Source organism: Peromyscus eremicus, chromosome 2, assembly GCF_949786415.1.
Source record: "Peromyscus eremicus chromosome 2, PerEre_H2_v1, whole genome shotgun sequence".
In the NCBI taxonomy this organism is placed as follows: Eukaryota; Metazoa; Chordata; class Mammalia; order Rodentia; family Cricetidae; genus Peromyscus; species Peromyscus eremicus.
The window spans coordinates 23599833-23620370 of NC_081417.1; the positions used below are offsets into that span (position 1 = coordinate 23599833).

The 20538-nt window shown below is 38.8% G+C and overlaps 1 protein-coding gene across 3 annotated transcripts in view; it reads right to left on the minus strand.

Annotated features, from left to right (window-relative positions):
- Lrrcc1 (leucine rich repeat and coiled-coil centrosomal protein 1) overlaps positions 1 to 14692 on the minus strand; it is a 32867-nt gene extending 18175 nt beyond the window's left edge. For 2 of the 3 annotated variants that reach the window (XM_059253929.1, XM_059253928.1), the window contains exons 1-10: positions 14478 to 14691; positions 10970 to 11175; positions 10608 to 10673; positions 9737 to 9904; positions 7951 to 8126; positions 7638 to 7847; positions 6213 to 6406; positions 4522 to 4669; positions 3590 to 3738; positions 924 to 1128 (exon numbers count right to left, since the gene is read on the minus strand). In XM_059253929.1, coding sequence (XP_059109912.1) covers positions 924 to 1128; positions 3590 to 3738; positions 4522 to 4669; positions 6213 to 6406; positions 7638 to 7847; positions 7951 to 8126; positions 9737 to 9904; positions 10608 to 10673; positions 10970 to 11175; positions 14478 to 14566 — 1611 coding nt within the window. In that variant the 5' untranslated portion in view covers positions 14567 to 14691. Of the gene's footprint in view, positions 1 to 923; positions 1129 to 3589; positions 3739 to 4521; positions 4670 to 6212; positions 6407 to 7637; positions 7848 to 7950; positions 8127 to 9736; positions 9905 to 10607; positions 10674 to 10969; positions 11176 to 14477 lie in introns of all 3 variants that reach the window. The other variant, XM_059253930.1, reaches the window with a different exon arrangement.
- Between the last annotated feature and the right edge of the window lie 5846 nt (positions 14693 to 20538).

Genomic DNA, 20538 nt, shown 5'->3' on the forward strand with positions numbered 1-20538 from the left:
GTTCGAGGCCAGCCTGGGCTACCAAGTGAGTTCCAGGAAAGGCGCAAAGCTACACAGAGAAACCCTGTCTCGAGAAAAAAAAAAAAGGGCCAACGGCAGTTCCCTTACTTTAAAAGAAAAGCCACAGGGCAGGCAAACTGTAGACATTGGCAGCTGCCTTGAGGAGGAAGATGGAGAAGAGGAAGAGAAAAAAACATGCCTTTTTGATTTAGGCATGGAGGAGAAGAGAAGTAAGCATGCTGCCAGCCACATGGTGAGTGACAGAGAGCTTTGGGGAGTGCTGAAGTTCAGCATGTTAGGGAGAGCATGACTAAAGCCAGTATCAAAAAAAAAAAAAAAAGGAAAAAAAAAAAAAAAGGCCAGAAAGAAAAGAGAAAGTCCTTATGCAGAAAAGCTGGCAGACCTAAGAGCTTACAGACCTAAGTGCTTTATGGCCAACCCAGTAACTACCCCTGATTGTACTGTATTTTATACCAGCTCCTCTAAACACTGACTAAATGGTATGACCTAAAACTGAGCTGTTTTCAAACTTTACTGACATAAGAATGATACTGTTAGACAAAGTTGAAGCATCAAATATACTGGCATCAATCACTATTGATTTGCATCACATTTTTTTGACAGGGTTCCATGCCAAAAGCATGAAAGTGAAAATCCTTCAAGTACCCCACAGATTGGAAAGCTATCCCTCAAAAATATGAGCCTAACTACCTGCAGTATTTCTACCAACTCTTATGAATGCTTTACGTAAGTGATGGTAGAATAAAGACACAATCCACAGGCTGTACAATTGCTCTATTAAAAACAACAGTGACTTAATTTCTGCATAGAGCCTGGCATCTTTGGAGCTTACTATGTATGTAATTAGTTTTAGGGAGGAAGCCATCAATCTGTTCATCCACAACCCTGATCCATTCAGATACCTGTGCCTGCTGCTGCTGTGCTTTCTGCTTCTCCATTTTTTCCAAGGCCTTTTCCAGAGTTCTCAAGTGTCTGAGGTGCTCTTCCTGTTGACCTCGTGCCTTCATTAATTCAATAGTTAGTTTTTTAACTTCATTTTGAAGTCTGTGAACTATCATTTCAAGTTGAGCCTTGGAATGTCTCTCCTTAAAAATAACATCCTTTAGCCTAAAGCATAAGTTATATATGCAATGGTAAGAATGTTACATGTACAAAAATAATGAAAGTTGTAATCAATGTTAAGGCTTAAAATACTGATCAGTATCTGAATATACGCATTTGTCCTGATCTTGAAACTAATGTTTTACTGTAAGGAGAAAACATTCATCATAATTTAAAGAAACTTAGATAAATTTTAATATTTCCACAGCAATATTTTACCCCAAGTGTGTTTCAGCTTAGGGCTAGATGTGAACTTTTTAAAGCATTCAGTATTGACTAAGGTATGGTCACTGCCCACAAGGAGCTCAGTATCAGGAGATACAAATATATCTATCTATCTATCTATCTATCTATCTATCTATCTATCTATCTATCTATCTATAGATATATAGATCCAGAATCAAGAAGATATTAATACCAACTGGCTTTGAGATATAAGAAAGAAATGGCAGAACAATTATTTCTAGTTTTGGTAGCTGGCAGAATATTAATGGCACACCATTTACTAAGGCAAAAGACTACAGAAGCAAGATGCTTCTTTCTCAGGATGGGCTAACCTGAAAACACTTATGAGAAATACAGAAATACAGCACTTCTGGTAACCATTAGATCAACAAGTCTATTGTCCAAGGAGGTCAAAACAACGAAGATACTATACTAAATGAGATTCCCTTGTTGACCTAACATTATTCATAGGGTGGCACCTAGTCATCAGACTTCATATTAAAGGCAATGGATACAAGGTACACAAAAGAATATCAAGAGCTGTGAGGTATTAATCTCAAGATACCAAACAAATATGGGTGTAGATAAAAGTAGAATCAGAACAACCGAGACTTACTTCTCAAGAGAACAATGAACATGGACACTGGACAACAGGTACAAAAATAGATTGTATAAAAGCTAAAGAGGAAGTGTGTTCCAAACACCCCAAATTCAATGGACTCTGGAGAGCAGTTGAGAAATAGTTTTAATACACCACAATTAATACTTATACTATGAAATAAAGCAAAAATTAATCACAAATAGCCCAAAAGAAGAGATTAAGAATGCCAAACTAGGCATGGTGGTGCACACCTGTAATTCCAAGCACCTGGGAGGCAGACAGGTGGCGCTCTTTTGAGTTCAAGGCCAGACTGCTCTACTTAATGATTTCCAGGCCAGCCAGAGCTACATAGTGAGATGCTGCCTCAAAAACTCAATACAACACAACAAAAAGAATGCCAAAACTAAAAGGAATTTCAATTATAATGCAAAAGGAAACACAATTTAATAAAACAACTCCTAAAACAAGCTTTGCTTCATTCTGAAGAGAAATCCTGTCTTCTACAGTCTCCTCGTGACTCATCCTGAGGTCTTTATAAACCTGTCATGTAACAGGGCTCTTTTTTGTTTTAAGGATGTCCGAGCCCTATTCCCTTTCCATGCCATTCTCTCATTTCCTGACATAGATTTTTCTTCTATCTATTCAGACAGTGATCCCTCAAACACAAAGAAGGCAGGATGTTGATATAAGTAATCACATAAGAGCAGAATACACCAAAATGTATAGTTATGGTGATTCTCACAGTAAACACATTCAGTGTACATGTTTAGCATGATTTCTTGTTTCATATCACACAGGTACAACATATAAAAGAAGCAGGTAGGACAGGTTTTGTTTGTTTGTTTGTTTCTTTAAGCATCACTATTATACAGCCAAATGTCTAAAATAAATTAGGGATCAGGTTGGAAACTGTGTACCTCAATTTAATATTCAGAGGAGATCTTCTAAGAGGAATTATCCTCTCTACAGACACAAAACTGAACTAGCAGCAACTTCTAAATCCTACTTATGGCCAGTAGCAAGTCTAGAGACCTAGTGTTCTTTTAGAGATAAGAAAAATATACAACCCGAAAAGAACTCTCAGAAAGAAATTTAATAACTATTTGGAGGGATAACTTCAGAATTAACTATAGAAATCAAAGGAGGGGTTACTACAATGTATTTTCACATAATGGAATAAGATAGATTTTATATTAAAGAAAGTACTGGGGTGGAAAAAAAAACCCTCAGGCAAATAGGAGACTGAATAGACAAGAAATAAAAAGAAAAGAATTAAGAAACTTGGGCTATGTGGTACCAAAGCTAACAGAAAATGAGTACATGATAAGAGACTAGGATTCATAAACCTTAAAGAGAAATTTGCCAATGCCAGCCCCTGACAAACATGGCACTCTACAAAGCATGTCACCCCCTACTCCACCCTGTCTTATCTTATTACTTATAATACTCACCCACTTGACACTTCCTCGTACAAGTGGTCAACTACATGTACTCCAAATTCCTCATTTATTTAACAAGAAAGCACTAAATCCTCAAATGACATGAAAGTCACATATATTCATTTTCTCCTCTAACTTTTCCTGTGCCAAGTCCAGTAATCTTGATGTTCTGAGGACACCTCTGGGTCATATTTTGCCTTACCTATTTGTAGTGATGAGAGCCAGGCTGTGAACATCTTTTTTCTCACTCGCTTGCTTATGCAGCTCATCGATATAATCTATAAGTTTCTTTTCAGCTTGCTCAGCTTTCCACCTCATCTCTCTCTCTTGGTCTAACTGTTCCAAGAGGGACTTTAAAAAAAAAAAAAAAAAAAGCAATGCTTCATGAATTTGGAAAAAGTTACCTAACTTCTCACTGCCTCAGTCTTTTCATTTATTATTATTATTATTCAATAATAACAATTATTATATTGTAATTATTATAAATTACCTACTGTAAAAAGCTATAGCGAGAATTAAATTAATGGACTTAAAGCACAAAGAATAGTGCAGAATAGTGCTGGGTTCATAACCAGAATGTTAGCTGCTACTGTCATGACAATTATAGAAGGCAATCCAACTATTAGAGTATACTTTTTACAGTGCATAGTAGAATAACCAGTACTCCAACATGTAAAATGTGGACAAGTTAACTAGTACATTCAGCAAGTCTTAAATTTTTAAAATTACTTGAGCATCTCTAAATCCTTTTCCAAAACTGGGTTTCAAGACAACCAACAAGACAGTTATGCAGAATACTTCTTTGAGAAAACATGGAGATTTCTTTTGATATTTGAAAGGATACAGTATCTCCCTCAAGTTAGGAACTATTTCTTTGAGAAATAGGAACTGGAACATTCCTAATGGTTTCTCCTTCTACAAGAATGTAACATCATTTCAACTGATTTGATCTTTAGAAAATGTAAAAGCAGTAATATTACACAAGGTCTGGAAATCAGAAAGAGTAAAAGTAGCCAATTCCCATCTCTGATAAAACTACAAACATTTACTGTTCATAAAAAAAGTGGTTAACTTTCTAGTTCTTTGTATTTAAAATTAAGATTATTAAGCTTTTCTTAACTTTCTAATCTGTACCCGATAAGTGTTGTCGTCCGAGATACTTTTGTCTACTTTAATTATGTCAGTCTTCTGCTCGTCTGAGTCTCTTAAAATATTACAGTTTACTAAAGATGATCTTACATATAAATCTTTAAGGTAAGGCTGTCTCATTTTGCGATTACAACTGCAAAGATAAAACGCAGAAAATAATCCAAAGTACAGTTTATAATGCTTTCCAATACAATCATCCATAGCCACACATGTAAGTAATATTTTTAAAAAACATATTGAGGGGCTGAAGAGATGGCTCGGTAGTTAAGAGCATTGGCTCCCCTTGCAGAGAACCCTGATTCAATTCCCAGTACCCATGCGCAGCTCCAAACATTTGCAACCCTAGTGGCAGGGGAGCTGATGCTCACTTCTGTTCCTTAGCGGGCATCAGGACATGGTACAGACATACATGCAGGTAAAACACCAATACCTATACAATAAATATTTTTTAACAAAAAATGTATTAAGTAATAGTTACTTGGACAAGCTAATTTATAAATTTTATAATGGATATGCTTTGCTGACTATTTAGTCAAGATTTTTTAAAAAGATGATTTTATATGTGTAGTGTTCAACATATTCAAAATGAAAACAGACTATGATCATATAATACAAAAATTTGAAAACATGATTTAAATACCCTATGGAACTTAAAAGTTCAAAATTGGTACAATATAACGGAATAAACAGTTTCTATCAGAAGCCAGAGTAATAAGAAGTATATCCTTATTATTAAGAGGGCTGAGTGAGTTTTATACACGAAAGTACAATTGGATCACTATGAAGAATTGAAATAACAAAGAGGACATTTAAAAAACAGAATGGCACAGGCAAAAGGTATATGTAGTCTTTTCTGAATAACTATCATGGTTGATACCCCTGCTATGAAAACACAGACATCAGATTTCTACATCCTTATGTCAAAAACATAATCATTTCATTTGCCACTGATCATAGCTTAGTTGGTACTGTTTAGCTAGGCCTTGGCCTCTCGGCTAGATTTGCCTACAATATAGAGTAGAAACTAGTCAGGAAAACTCAAGTGTATCAGCCTTACTTCCCACTGTAAATAATACAGTGGCATTTTGGTATTATATATTAATTTCTCAACTTTGGTAATGACAAAGAGAAAGCAATCTTTTATATGAATATACAATTCTTAAGTTTCTGCAGGGATTGGTTCCAGAATTACCCACAAACACCAAAATATCTAAATGCTCAAGTACATTACATAAAATGGCAAGGCATTTTTATATATAACATGCATATGAGTATACATTAAATTGTCTAACTTTAATATCCAATACAATATCCACTATAATACCTAATATCATCAATTCATTATACTATATTATTTAGGAAATAAATGACAAGAAAAAAGTTTGTGAATGTTCAATCAGGAGCAGTAATTTTAAACCTAGTGAATGATTCATGTCAGTAAAGATGTAATTCTTTTGTTTGATTTTATTTGTTCACTAGTGGGTTGAATTCATGGATGCAGAAACTGTAGGATATGAGGGGCAAATAGTTTAACCGAACCTTAAGTGTCTAGGCTGAAAAGAAAAAAATGTCTGGTGTCAGTAAACTGACAGGTTTATCATCATGAAACAGTAAGAAGCCAGTCAGTTACTCCTGCCTGTGTACCTTATTTGGATTACTAAGACCAAAGGATGTACCTTACAAAAGCACCATTGTTTTTATTGTGGTGCTTAATAGTTTGAATAGTTCTGGCATAATACGGGATTTTTGTTCTTCTAGGAGCTTTTCGGATGTACTCTTTTCTGTTTCCGTAGTCACTTTCAGAAGTTATATCTGTGTCTCTTTTTGGGCTGTCTTTCTCAGGAACATTATCTATTATAGAATTAGAAGTCTAAGAATATAAAAAAAAGAAACAAAGAAATAAAGCCTGTTAAAAGTTCTGCTCAGTATAATTAAAATTTATTTAAGCCTTCTTAAATATTAAGACATTTTGTAAGATTAAAGATTTATAAATTACATATCTTTGAAACTGAAGGCAAGTAATCCAGCTCTCAAATAGACGAAAAAAAAAAAAAAAAAAGAACTTTCAGTCGCTCAAATCTCTTACAGACAATTATAAACTCTGGGAAAATGAAAAAAAAAATAAAACAAAAACAAAAGATAAAATTATTTAAAGATACTAGAAGTGGAAAAAAGCTAAGACTAGTCTAGATGGAAGCTGATAATTGCAAAACGGACCAGAATGAGACCATGTTTTAATCTAAGACTATCAGTTTTCTACAGAGAAACTACAACAGCCAGGTATAAAAAGTAAAGACTTTTGGGCTGAAAGCCAGAGGTAATAAAAGGCAATTTCTAAAAAAAATTGAAATATAAACTGATACTTAATAGACAAAATTAGAGTTTAAGTCAAATCAATGTTAAATACAAGAATGCCAACATTTTTTAGAAGACTCTAACAGAATCTAAGAGTCTCTACATATAACATTCAGTGTCCAGGATATATTCCAAAAGTGTTCACTAGGAAGATATACAATGAAAATGCACAGGAGAGCAGGGTATATTGGTGCATTCCTGTAATCCCAGAACTCCAGAAGCAGATGCAAGACATCAAGGTCAGTCTGTTATACAGTAACACTTCATCTTAAAAAACTAAATCAAAGGAGAAAAAACTAGAACCCTCATGAACTGCTGTTAGGTACATAGAATGTTCTAGCAACTCTTACCCAAAAGGTAGGATAGGGATGAGCAACTGAACATGTAGGTACACAGTAAAGAGAAATCAAAAGTTGACTATCATGTTCATAATCCTATCAGTTGCCAGAGGAAAACTAGTCAAATGTCTATGAACTGATGCCACATACACAAAATAATAAAATATTATTGGCAATACAAGTACTGACACTCATGAAGTCAACAAAGAAAATGAGTGAAAAAAACATATCCCATTTTTTCTGCCACTGTTACTATGTATTATCCTATTTCTGTAAACAAAACAAAAATACAGATATAGTCAATATGATGTTTTTGGTTGGTCAACTTTGGTATAATTTCTGCTTCACACTTTCTTAACTATTTTTTCTGTAATAAACATATATTGGCCTTCAAAAAAAATAAATTACTTCATTGAGAAGCTGTAAGATTTGATCATCCAATTTCTGAAGTTTCATTTCATTCTGAAAATCGTTTTCATGATTAATTTTTTCTGGTTCAGAAGATGGACACACAGATAAAAGCGAGGTCAAAACATTATCTTCTGGTGTAGTGGTAAACTGCTCCAAAGGAGGCAGTACATCCATGGGTGGTGCTGCCATCGGCAAATTGTCAATGACCTAAAAATGACACAGAAACAAACCCAAATCCTTTAAAGTTCATATTCTGATACATTAACACTTGAAGATATCTTTCTTCCTAGAAAAATCACCAATACACTACCTCATCTTCACTTATATTCAGGGGGGAATCAGAAGAAACTAAGTTATCCAAAAGTCCTTCAAAGCATTGTAGGCGTGTTGAGTTGATTTCTTCCAAATTTACTGGTTCACCAAATATGTTCTTGCAATCTAAGATTCTCAGTTGTGGCAAAGTCTGGAGGATGATTGCTCGGTACCCTTGGAAACAGAGTTAAAAACCAATGCATAAATATTTTAAGAGATTAATTCTAAAACAAACCAAGCTACTATATATTGCCTGAATGATATCAGTCAGTTCCATGCAGCACTAACTAGGAAAAAACATTACGTACTCAGCATTTTCAACAGCAATCAGTAAATAAAGAAGAGACAAAGCATGTCCCCATCCCATTTCCAATAAAGTCAAACCACTGAAACCACCTGGTCTGAAAAATTATCTCAAGATTATAAATGCATGAAACCAGCATCATTTTACTCTGAGAAGGAAGATAAGCAAGACTTTTGCTTATTTTAATATGACCATCATAAAATGAAAAAAAAAAAAAAAAGGAATTAGAGTGGCAGATTCCCCATAGTGAGACATTAGTGAAATATCCCACCTTCTCTTCTTAATGACACATAATCAGTATTAGGATATGCTATATGAAGTATTCAGGAAAAAAATATTCACTCTAATTAAATGAGAAACTTGACAAATTACATTACTTTGGTATGCAACCCAATAGAAACATTCAATTTTGTTCAAGTAATTTCTTTCCTTTTTTTTTTTATTTTTAAAAAACGTGTATAGGTATTTTGGCTGTATGATGTCTGTGCACATGTGTGCCTGGTTCCTACCATAAAGGGAGTCAGAAATGAAAGTACAGATGGTTGTGAGTCACCATGTGGGTACTGGCATTGAACCCAGATCTTCTGGAAGAGCAGCCAGTGCTCTTAGCCACTAAGCCATCTTTCTAATCCCTCAACCAATCTCTCTCTCCTTCTTTTTTAACATGAGTAGGTCAAGGGACAACTCGTGGGAGTCATTTCTCTTCTTTTACCATGTGGGTCTTAGGAAGTAAACTCAGGTCATCAGGCTTGGTGGCAAATTATACCATCTCACTATTACTTGAAATCCTTCAAGTAATTTCAATACTAAATATTTCTCAGAAGGATCAATTAAGTGGTTGGAAAGAAAATAGAGAGAGGTCTAGCAAATCAGTGTTAGAACTTTTTTTTATAAGATTTCTTTTATGCATCTGAGCATTGCCTTTATGTATGTATATGCCATATGCATGCCTGATAACCACAGAGGTGAATAGAGGGTATTGTATCACCTGAACTGGAGTTATGGATGGTTGTGGGCCACCATGTGGGTGCTGTGCAGTGAACATGTAAGTTTAAGCTTTCAAAAGACATAATTAATAATGCAATAAATTCATGTGGTACACAACTATAACCCCAGCACTCACAGAGTGAGGAAGGGTTCATGGTTATCCTCCACTACACATCAAGTTTCAAGTCAACCTGGGCTACAAGAGATACTATCTCAGGAGGGGGAAGGAAGGAAGGAAGGAAGAAAGGAACCATGGAAGGAGGTCTGTTCATCCTTTATACTTTTAACAAAGAAGAAATTTTGTTCTTTTCTCAATAAATTCTTTATAATTGTTCTCCTAAACATACTAAAAACAAACAAAAAACCCCAATACCCCCAAACTGCAAAGCTAAAGACTGAAATGAAAGGGGGTCATGAACACCAATTTCAAGAAAAAAAATGCTTTTACATTTAAGTGTCAGAAAAGTATCATGTTAAATGAACTGTTTCCTACCTGGTACAAGACAGACAGGATTGCCTTCTCCATCTTTCTCTAAAATAAGATTGGTTAGGAAGTGCAAGCCTACTGTACACTGAAGTAAGTGATGGATACTATCTATACAATTACTATGTAGGTCAATATATCTAAGTTTATACTTCAGTCCATGAAGAGGCATCAACCCTGCAACAGGAAGAAAAATCTTTTAAGGCAAAGGAGCAGCATATGGGAGTAATTAGTAAAAATTTGTTAGTTCTAACAGGTAATTCTAAGAATTTTGAAACTTTGTATCTTATTATAATTTTATCAACTGTATCACTTTAATAAGAAATAGGTAACAATTTCAAAATCTTCTTAGACATGCTGACCACATGAAAAAATGATTTTAACTTTTAAGATACAAGTCCCTGCAATCCTCCATATCTATACTGTGCAATGTAGTAGTCACTACTTGCTTTTATATTTAAATTAAAACAATTAAATATTTAGTCCCTTGCCCAACCACTCATATTTCACATCAATAATCACATCTGGCTCCTGGCAGCCACACAAGAGGACACCAGATACAGAAATTCTCTATCAGTGTCTGAGGTTTTACTGGAACTACCCCTTTCTATGTGAGTATAGTGGTTAATTATTTAAGATTAAGCATCACCCTCCTAAAGTAGGTTTTCCTCACGTTAGCTTCTTCTGCTAATGATCATCCTTGTCTTTATCTCCACTTTTTACTCAGGTATTGTCTTGGCAGCAACACAGATAGAAGTACATCATTTGGATAAAACTCTTGGTCAAAACATCATTATTCTTTGGAGTTTCCCAACACTGAGCTAAGTCCTCACACACTGCAAAGCTTCAGCATTATAGAAATATAAGCAAATCTACTTACCACTAAGATCATTTATGTGATTATAAGATAAATTCAGTCTAGTCAGATTAACCAGTGCTTCAAGTCCTAAAAAACAAGGTGTGTAGGGGGGAGATAGAATATAGCTTTTATAAGGTTTAAATAATGAAACACAGTATCATTTCACACTGATAGCAGTGAAATCAACTGCTGTTTTTTGAAGTATTTAGCTATTTAAAAAGACGGTTTTATAGAAAAATAAAACATTTTTCACAGTGGATCTTATGGCCAATTTTCAAAAATTTATGGTTTTATTAACTCCATTCTTTGGAAGAAAACAGAGAGACATAATTTTTTTTTTCATTTTCGTTTACACAAAATACCACATGTAATAGTTTACAAACCTTCCACTCTTGTGATCAAATTGCAGGACAAGTTTAAAGTGCATAGTTTTGTCAGTGTGTTTAGTCCTTCAATTTGACTTATTTGATTAGATGACAGATCTAAATGTCGTAGGTTCCAAATATGATCAATGGATGTGATCTTGGAGATGTTATTACAATGCAGATTGATGGCATGAAGTGTTGAATTTAAAGATAACTCTGATATACTATAAAAGAAAATGTTATAAAAACATATTTAAAAAGCATGACCAAATAGTTAAAATTAATCAAGTAGCATGATTATAATGAATGTCTTCTATTCATTTTAGAAAAAAATCCTTCCTATTTTGCCTTGCAATATTTCATTACTTACCATGCAAACTAATATTTTGGTCCATTTATACAATCACATAAAGATGGGTAACTCTGGGTACTTTCAGCTTGCATGTGCAAAGTCACTGTCATATATAGTAAAGGCAGAATTCAACAGTCAGTAATTATAAAGGTTCCTGAATGCTAACACACCATTTGACATCTCTGCTCGCTCTTTTCGAGATGTTGAGCTACTGCAACCTCCTGTGCCTCTATACATATGTTTTTTGAGAACTTCATACATGTTCTTCATACATATGTATTTTGAACACATTTACTCTGTCACCTCTTCCTAGATCCATTCTCCCTTCCTTTCCTACTCAACTTTGTGTCCTTTTTGGTTTGTTCGTTTTCACAATCAAGGCCAATTTGTGCTATCCAAATATCCTTGGATGGACAGCCTTCCACTCGAGTAGAAGTGGACTTATTAAGGGGCAATGACATTCTTAAGAGAAAATTGACTCTTTCTCTTCTAGTAGCTAAGAATGAGCTGCTGTAACCTTTAAAGCTGTTTCTTTTCCTCACTTAATCTGCACAACTCTTAGGCAGATGGTGCATGTTTATGGCAATTAAACAGACTAATAGAGATCTGACATAAATCCAGATCTTATGCATGAGTTTATAACTTTACTTTCTTTACCATCTGTGTTAGCTAGTTAGTCCAGAATGCAGCTGATTTCTAAGAAAATCACTAATTATTGCTCTTTCTGGTGGAAAGGCTCTTGTCCTCTGTAACTGTAGGCTGGAATGCATTTCCACTAAACAGAAATCATCTCTCTACTCCCTCAAATACCACTTGTAAGTGGAACTTGCCTAGTAGGACATAATAGTAGTTCCACCGAACTACAGTGCACAGTTCAGAGGTGCTAGATGAATGCAGTTAGGAACAGCACACACAACAGTCAGGGGCATCTGTGCTACATTTTGTGCTGGCTACTATAAAGTTGCAGGGAACATACTAACTGGCAGCAAGGAAACTTCAAACCACCAATTCTAAAGGTACCTGTTTGAGTATTTGCCAATTATCTAGTTCCTATCATTTACAGAATTATTTAGGGCCAGATCTTGTGCTATTACCATATGCTCTTAATAGCCAACTGTTTTCTAACACATTAGGAATTAATACTGCTGAATTTAATTGCTCATTAGTTGAACTGTCAGACAAATTATATAATGTATCTAAAACAGAAAGTCCCAAATTCATTGCTTATTAGAAAAACAACCTTGCAGACTTGCTGTGGGCATTAGTAATAATGCATATAACATTCACATACACAACATCCTGGAAATGATAACCACATTATTAAATATAAATGCAAGCATTCCTTTGAAAAAACGTCTTCCCTGGCAAACCTCAGATCAGGGCTGAGACTAAGCTGTTTTATTATATTATAAATACCAAGGTTCAGATAGAGTAGGGCACCTCCACAAAGACAGGGAGGCTCTTGCAATGGAAATGGCTACAACAGGATATCCAAGAAGCATCTCAGTGAGGGCCCGGCATCTATGATGTAGTAGAAACCAGAGGCCTCAATGACTCTTTGCAAGAAAACTTGCAAGTAAAGATATATGGACAAAAGGGTTTACTGGGTGACTCAGTGCAGCTTCCATGACGAGATTTTTTTTTTAATTTTTTTCCTTTTTTTCTCTTAAATTTTGTTTTATTTTGGGGGGTGCGGGGGAGTTGCATGGGTGGGTGCAAAGGGAAGGGGAAATGGATGGGATCAAAATGCATGATGTGAAATGCACATTGAATAAATAAAAATAAAGTAAAAAAAGAAAGAAAAAAAGCTAGGAGTCTGGACAAAAGCACTGAATGGTGTGGGCAGCATGAAACAGGATCAGCTAAAAGCATTACATGTGGTACTTTCAACAAGTATATGGATGTGTGTCTGACGGTGCCTTGTGCAGAAGGAATTATAAACTCGTGAGAACCATGGCAAGAGCTGCGAGCAGGGAACAGAGCAGGCTTGCCAAGCAGCTGGCCCGGGATGCAAGCCCCAGCCGCCACTTTTCAGGCTCTGAGAAAGGAAACCAGAAAAAGCAACAGGTAGTGGGAACGGAAAGGGAGCGAAGAAGAGGGAACAGAAGGAGCCCCGGCTCGGCAGGGAGGATAGGGAGGGACCCGGGGCTGTGCTGGGAGGATGGAGAGGACCCCAGGGCTGTGCTGGGAGGATGGAGAGGAACCCGGGGCTGTGCTGGGAGGATGGAGAGGAACCCGGGGCTGTGCTGGGAGGACTGAGAGGACCCCGGGGCTGTGCTGGGAGGATGGAGAGGAACCCGGGGCTGTGCTGGGAGGATGGAGAGGAACCCGGGGCTGTGCTGGGAGGATGGAGAGGAACCTGGGGCTGTGCTGGGAGGACGGGGAGGACCCCGGGGCTGTGCTGGGAGGATGGAGAGGAACCCGGGGCTGTGCTGGGAGGATGGAGAGGAACCCGGGGCTGTGCTGGGAGGACCGAGAGGACCCCGGGGCTGTGCTGGGAGGATGGAGAGGAACCCGGGGCTGTGCTGGGAGGACGAGGAGGACCCCGGGGCTGTGCTGGGAGGACGAGGAGGACCCCGGGGCTGTGCTGGGAGGACCGAGAGGACCCCGGGGCTGTGCTGGGAGGACGGAGAGGACCCCGGGGCTGTGCTGGGAGGACGGAGAGGACCCCGGGGCTGTGCTGGGAGGACGGAGAGGACCCCGGGGCTGTGCTGGGAGGACGGAGAGGACCCCGGGGCTGTGCTGGGAGGACGGAGAGGACCCCGGGGCTGTGCTGGGAGGACGGAGAGGACCCCGGGGCTGTGCTGGGAGGACGGGGAGGACCCCGGGGCTGTGCTGGGAGGACGGAGAGGACCCCGGGACTGTGCTGGGAGGACGGAGAGGACCCCGGGACTGTGCTGGGAGGACGGAGAGGACCCCGGGACTGTGCTGGGAGGACAGAGAGGACCCCGGGGCTGTGCTGGGAGGACGGAGAGGACCCCGGGGCTGTGCTGGGAGGACGGAGAGGACCCCGGGGCTGTGCTGGGAGGACGGAGAGGACCCCGGGGCTGTGCTGGGAGGACGGAGAGGACCCCGGGGCTGTGCTGGGAGGACGGAGGGAACTCCCTACCCGTCTCCCCCCACCCCAGCCCCCCAGCCGACCGACCCGAGGTCCCGCCGGGTGGCGGCAGCTACCTCTGCAGGCCTTTGTCCATGAAGCACACGTCTCCGCAGCTGCTGTCGCCATCCTCAGGTTCGACTTCGGCATCCACCGCCGCCTCCATGGTACCGGCGACGGGGAGTGGGTGTTAAGCGGCGCCCAGCGCTGGGTCCCAGCCTGCTCCCGCCTCCAGAGTACCGGAAAGCAGGCGGGGGCGGGGCGAGGACTCTCCAACCGCCCGCCGCACTTTCCCGCCTGGCGCCGCCGCAAAGCACGCCCGGGGGCCGGAGGTAGCCTTTTACGGCATCTGCTTTAAAGCTATTGGTTTGACAATGAGTGTGCATGAACTTTATACTGCCTTATGAAGGCTTATCTATCTATCTATCTATCTATCTATCTATCTATCTATCTATCTATCTATCTATCTATCTATCTATCTATCTATCTATCTATCTATCTATCTATCTAAATAACCACAGTCTGGTTTTATACTTCCTGATATGATCTCACAGTCATAGTACCGTTTCCAGTTTTGGTTACTGCCTTTCCTGGTAATTCGTTAAATACTTGTGCAGTGTGTTTGTGTATGTTGGTCCCTATGCCAAAAAAAGGAGGGGGGCTTAGTTTTTCTTCATAAAAAATTCATTCAAGGGACACCCTTTATGCCTCTGCAAAGCAAGCACCCCAAAGATACTTAACTGGGCTGTTCCAAGGTAGGGTTGGCAATACAATGGGTTTGCATTGTGGATTTAAAAGAAAAATATTTATGAGGTGATTACAATCATGGAATAAGTTGACACCCTTTTCCTTCCCATATCATGGATTGATCTCCTTTCAGGGTATTTATTTCCACAGTCCTTCATAAAAGTTCACTAAATGGGAGGGAAGCTGAGAGCACAGTGGCATGATAGTCTAATAGTGCCAAGGCATTTAGTGACAGTTATGGGAAAATGTACTGATAGGTTTTGGTGCAGCGGGGGAAACCTATCCACAGCCTCAAGGATGTTTAACCACAAAGGGGCATTGCAAAGGTAAGAAGAGAGAGCCATCAAAATACAGTTTTCTTGGCTACCACACATGAAACTCATTCTGAGACTGCTCAAGGCCTCATGATTGATTTCATGACAGATTGTTCATTAAATTATTTTGTTATTTTTAAAACATAAGTTTTAAGGCTGTAGAGGTGGCACAGTAGTTAAGAATATTACCCATGGAAGCAATTCAGCTTGAACTGAAAACTCAGAACACTGATAAAAATTGGATCATGGTTAGGAATGGCTTGTAATTCCAGCACTGTTGGAAGGCTGAAACAGGAAAATCTCTGGGACCTGATGGCTGCCAACCTAGCTCCAGGTTCAGGGAAAGACCTTTTCTCAAGGATATAAGATAAACAGTGTAGAGTAGGACACTCAAAGTCCTCCTCAGTATTATATGTGTGAACATATCTGCACATGTCCATGTGTACACCACACATATGCACCAAGCTTACATTTTTTATTTATTTTAAAACGTTATTTTTTCATTTTTCATACCAATCCCAGTTCCCCCTCCCTCCACTTCTCCACTTCCCATCCCCCCCCCCTTCACTACTCCGAGAAGGTAAGCCCTCCTTTGGGGAGTCAGCAAAGTCTGGCATACTAAGTTGAAGCAGGACCAAGCCCCTCCCCGCTGTGTCAAGGCTGAGCAAGGTATCCCACCTTAGGGAATGTGTTCCAAAAAGCCATTTCATGCACCTGGGACAAGTCTGGGTCCCACTGCCAGGGGCTCCCCAAACAGATCTAGCTATATGATTGTCACCCACATTCAGAGGACCTAGTTCAGGCCCATGCATGTCCCCAACACAGGCCAGAGTCCATGAGCTCCCACCAGCTTGGGTCAGCTGTCTCTGTAGTTTTCCCCATCATGATCTTGACCTCACTTGCTCCTGTGATCCCTCCTCCCTCCTCTCCAACTGAAGTCTAGGAGCTCAGCCCAGTGCTTAGTTGTGGATCACTGCATCTGCTTCCATCAGTTACTGGATGTAGGTTCTATGATGACAGTTAGGGTAGTCACTAATATAATTATAGGGGAAGGGAAGTTCAGGCACCCTCTCCATTATTGCTAGGAGTCTTAGCTAGTGTCATCCTTGTGGATTTCCCTAGCACCAGGTTTCTCCTTAACCCCATAATGGTTCCCTCTACCAAGATATCTCTTTCATTGCTATCCCTTTCCATCCCTCCCTCCACTTGGCCATTTCAGTTCCTCCTGTTCCCATCCCCATCCCTTCCCTTCTACCCCCCCTCCCGTTTACGCAGAAGATCTTAACTATTTTCCCTTCCTGGGGCCGTCCATATGTGTCCCTCTTAGGGTCCTCCTTTTTACCTAGCTTCTCTGAGGTCATGGATTGTACTCTGGTTATCCTTTGCCACACTCACATTTTCACACATACACATAAGTACACACAGAGGAAGAAAGACATTTTTAAAATTGAGGTTTTATGTTGACACGTGAGGTAAAGTTCTGCAGTGCATTGACAGGCTGTACAAACAGGAAATAACACTTAGGCTGCCTTCATTCCCCTCCACTTACCTAACTGAAAGGGCCAATGATACATTTAAAACCCCAATGACTGATTCCCTGGCCAGCTAAGTAGGTAGACTAACTGCAGTTCTTCACCACCCCTTCCTCTCTTCCAAATCCAACCCCCTGACTCCCACCCCCAAATCAGCTATGGCCTCCTTCTCTCTGTTCCCATCCACAATGAGTCACCTAGAACTTTCCCTCCAAACTTCCTCCCCGCTCATCATGTTATCCCATGCTATAAGTCCAGCAGACATTTCAATTTAAGTCAGAAAAGTAATCCTCACACATTGATCTTGGGAGACTTCAATACCCCTCTCTCACCAATAGACAGGCCATCTAGACAAAAACTAAACAGAAATACTGGATCTAACATGTTATAAACCAAATGAACCTAACAGATATTTACAGAATATTTCACCCAAATGTAAAGGAATACATCTTTTCTGCACCTCATGGAACATCCTCCAAAATTGATCAGATGTTCTGACACAAAGCAAGTCTCAACAGATACAAGAACACTGAAATAACACCCTCTATCCTATCTGACACTACAGATTACAGCTGGATATCACCAACAACAGAAAGCTTAAAATGTCATGAAAACCGAACAACTCACTACTAAATGAAAAATGGGTCAAGACAGAAATGAAAAGTCTTTCTATAACTGAATGAATACAAAACATACCCAAATTTTTGGGACACAGGGAAAGTGGTTCTAAAAGGCAAGTTCATTGCACTAAGTGCCTACATAAAATAATTGGAAAGATCTCATACTAGTAACTTAAATGCACACCTAAAGCCCTAGAACAGAAAGAAAAAAATCACATCTAAAATGAGTAGACCACAAGAAACAATCAAACACAGGGCTGAAATCAATAAAATAGAAACAAACAAAAATATAAAGAATCAGTGAAACAAAGAATTGGTTCATTGAGAAAATTAGTAACATTAATAAATGCTTATCCAAAACAACTCAAAGGTGGAGAGAGATGATAAAATTTAAAAACAAATTAGAAATTAAAAGGGAGATATAACAACAGAAATCAAGGAAGTTTAGAGAATTATAAGAGCATACTTTAATGACCTTTACTCAAACAAATTGGAAAGTCTAAAAGAAATGGATAATTTTCTTGATACATATCACTTACTAAAGTTAACTAAGGATCAGATAAGCAATTGAAAGAGACATATACATCCTAGTGAAATAACAGCAGTTATTAAAAGTCTCCCAACCAAAAAAGCTCTGGGCCAGATGGTTTTAGTACAGAACTCTAACAGACTTCCAAAGAAGAGTTAACAACAATACTCAAATTGTTCTACAAAATAGAAACAGAAGGAACATTGCCAAATTCATTTTATGAGGTCACACTGACCCTGATACTCAAACCACACAAAAACCTAAGAAAGAAAGAGAATTACACACCAATTTCCCTTATGAACATAGATGTAAAGATTATCAATAAAATACTTGCAAACTGAATCCAATAACACATCTAAAAGATCACCTGCCACAGTCAAGTAGGCTTATTCCAGAGATGCAGGAATGTTTCAACATATGTAAACAGATAAATGTAATCCAACATATAAACAAACTGAAAGAAAAAACCCACATGATCATTTCACTAGATGCAGAAAAGGCCTTTGACAAAATCTAATTCTCCTTTATGATGAAAGTCCTGGAGAGATTAGGAATACAGGGGACATACCTAAACATAATAATGGCAGTTTACAGTTGGCCCATAGCCAACACCTTAAATGGAGAGAAACTCAAAGCAATTCCACTAAGATCGGGAACAAGACAAAGTTGTTCACTTTTTCCATATCTATTCAATATAGTAACTGAAGTCTTAGCTAGAGCAATAAGATAACTGAAGGAGATCAATGGACACAAATTGGAAAGGAAGAAGTCAACACATCTTTATTTGCAAATGAGGTAACCCAATCCAGAAAGACAATTACAGTATGTATTGGATCACGTGTGTGTGGTGGTTTGAATAAGAATGCCCACACAGGTTCATATATTTGAATACTTAGTCACCAAGGAGTGGCATCATTTGAACAGATTAAAAGGATTAGGAGGCATGGCCTTCTTGGAGTAGGTGTGCCCTTGTTGGTGGAAGTGTTTCACTTGAGGTAGGCTTTGAGGTTTCAAAATCCCATGCCAGGCCCAGGCTCTCTCTCTTTCTGCCCACAGCATAGGATGTAGTTCTTAGCTATTTTCCCAGCACCAGCCTGCATGTAGCCATGCTGTACACCACAATGATAATGAATCTCTGAAACTGTAAGCAAGTCCCCAATTAAATGCCTTGTTTCATAAGAGTTGCCTTTATCAAGGTGTCTCTTCATAGCAATAAAACAGTGACTAAGACAAATTGGTACCAGGGACTGGGATATTGGTGTGACAGGCCTGACCATACTATTTGTTGGAGGAATATAAACGATTTGGGGACTTTGGAATAGAAAAACGATGGAACACTTTAAGCAGGTCTGAATGGACCATACTAGTAGGAGCTTGGAAAACAGTTCTGAGGGTGATTTGAACTGTGGAGCCCAGCTAAAGAAGTGTCAGAGGGGAAGGAGTGGCCTAGAGACAACTCTTGTGATATTTTGCCAAGGATGTGGCTACTTTTGCACTTGTGCTAAAAAATCTGCCTAAGTGTGCTGGATAGTTTTATGTCAACCTTACATAAGCTAAAATCATCTGAGAGGAGGGAACCTTAATTAAGGCAAAAATGCCTCCATAAAATTGGGCTATAGGCAAGTCTGTAGGCGATTTTCTTAATTAGTGATTGATGGGGAGAGAGGGGAAGGGGACAGGAAGGGAGGGGAGGGATGAGGAGAGGAGATATCCCGAACTGACAGATCACTACTCTGCCTAGGCGATTGGGGCTCCAAAGAGCTCACAGAATCCAAAAACCTTTTAATCTCTCTAAAGAAGGTGATATCCATCAATACATTATCAGAGAGCCCTTAAACAAAGATAATGAAAAGCTCAGGATAAATGCACCCAAGATTCAGCATCATGTTATTCTGCATGTCCTGCAATACAAATGCTGATGTTTTGCTCTGAAAAACCGCACACTAAGGAAAATAAGGAGGAGGGTGCAGAATATGCTAAACTTCTGGCCTAGAGAATGAAAGAAGCCAAAGAAAAATGCCAGGAACAGATTGCCAAGAGATGTAGTCTGTCCTCACTACTAAGAGCTCCTACTTCTAAGTCTGAGTCCACTCAAAAATAAGTCTTTAGGAGGAACAAATAAATGATCAGACCTTGAATCTCAAAAATAAAAATCATGAACTGTAAATTAACAGGGTAAAATGTGATAATTTGGTATATCTACATTGTGTGTGATGATCAATCGGTATTGTTAACATTCAATGATCTTAAACATTACACTTTTTATTTATGTGTAACAATAAGTATTATTTATGGAGTATATTGTGATACTCCAATGGAAGTTGTCATAGAAATTACATTTTCATGTCATTTAATTTTGTGTTTACAACCTTTGAGTTTCTTTCTTCTTGCTAGTC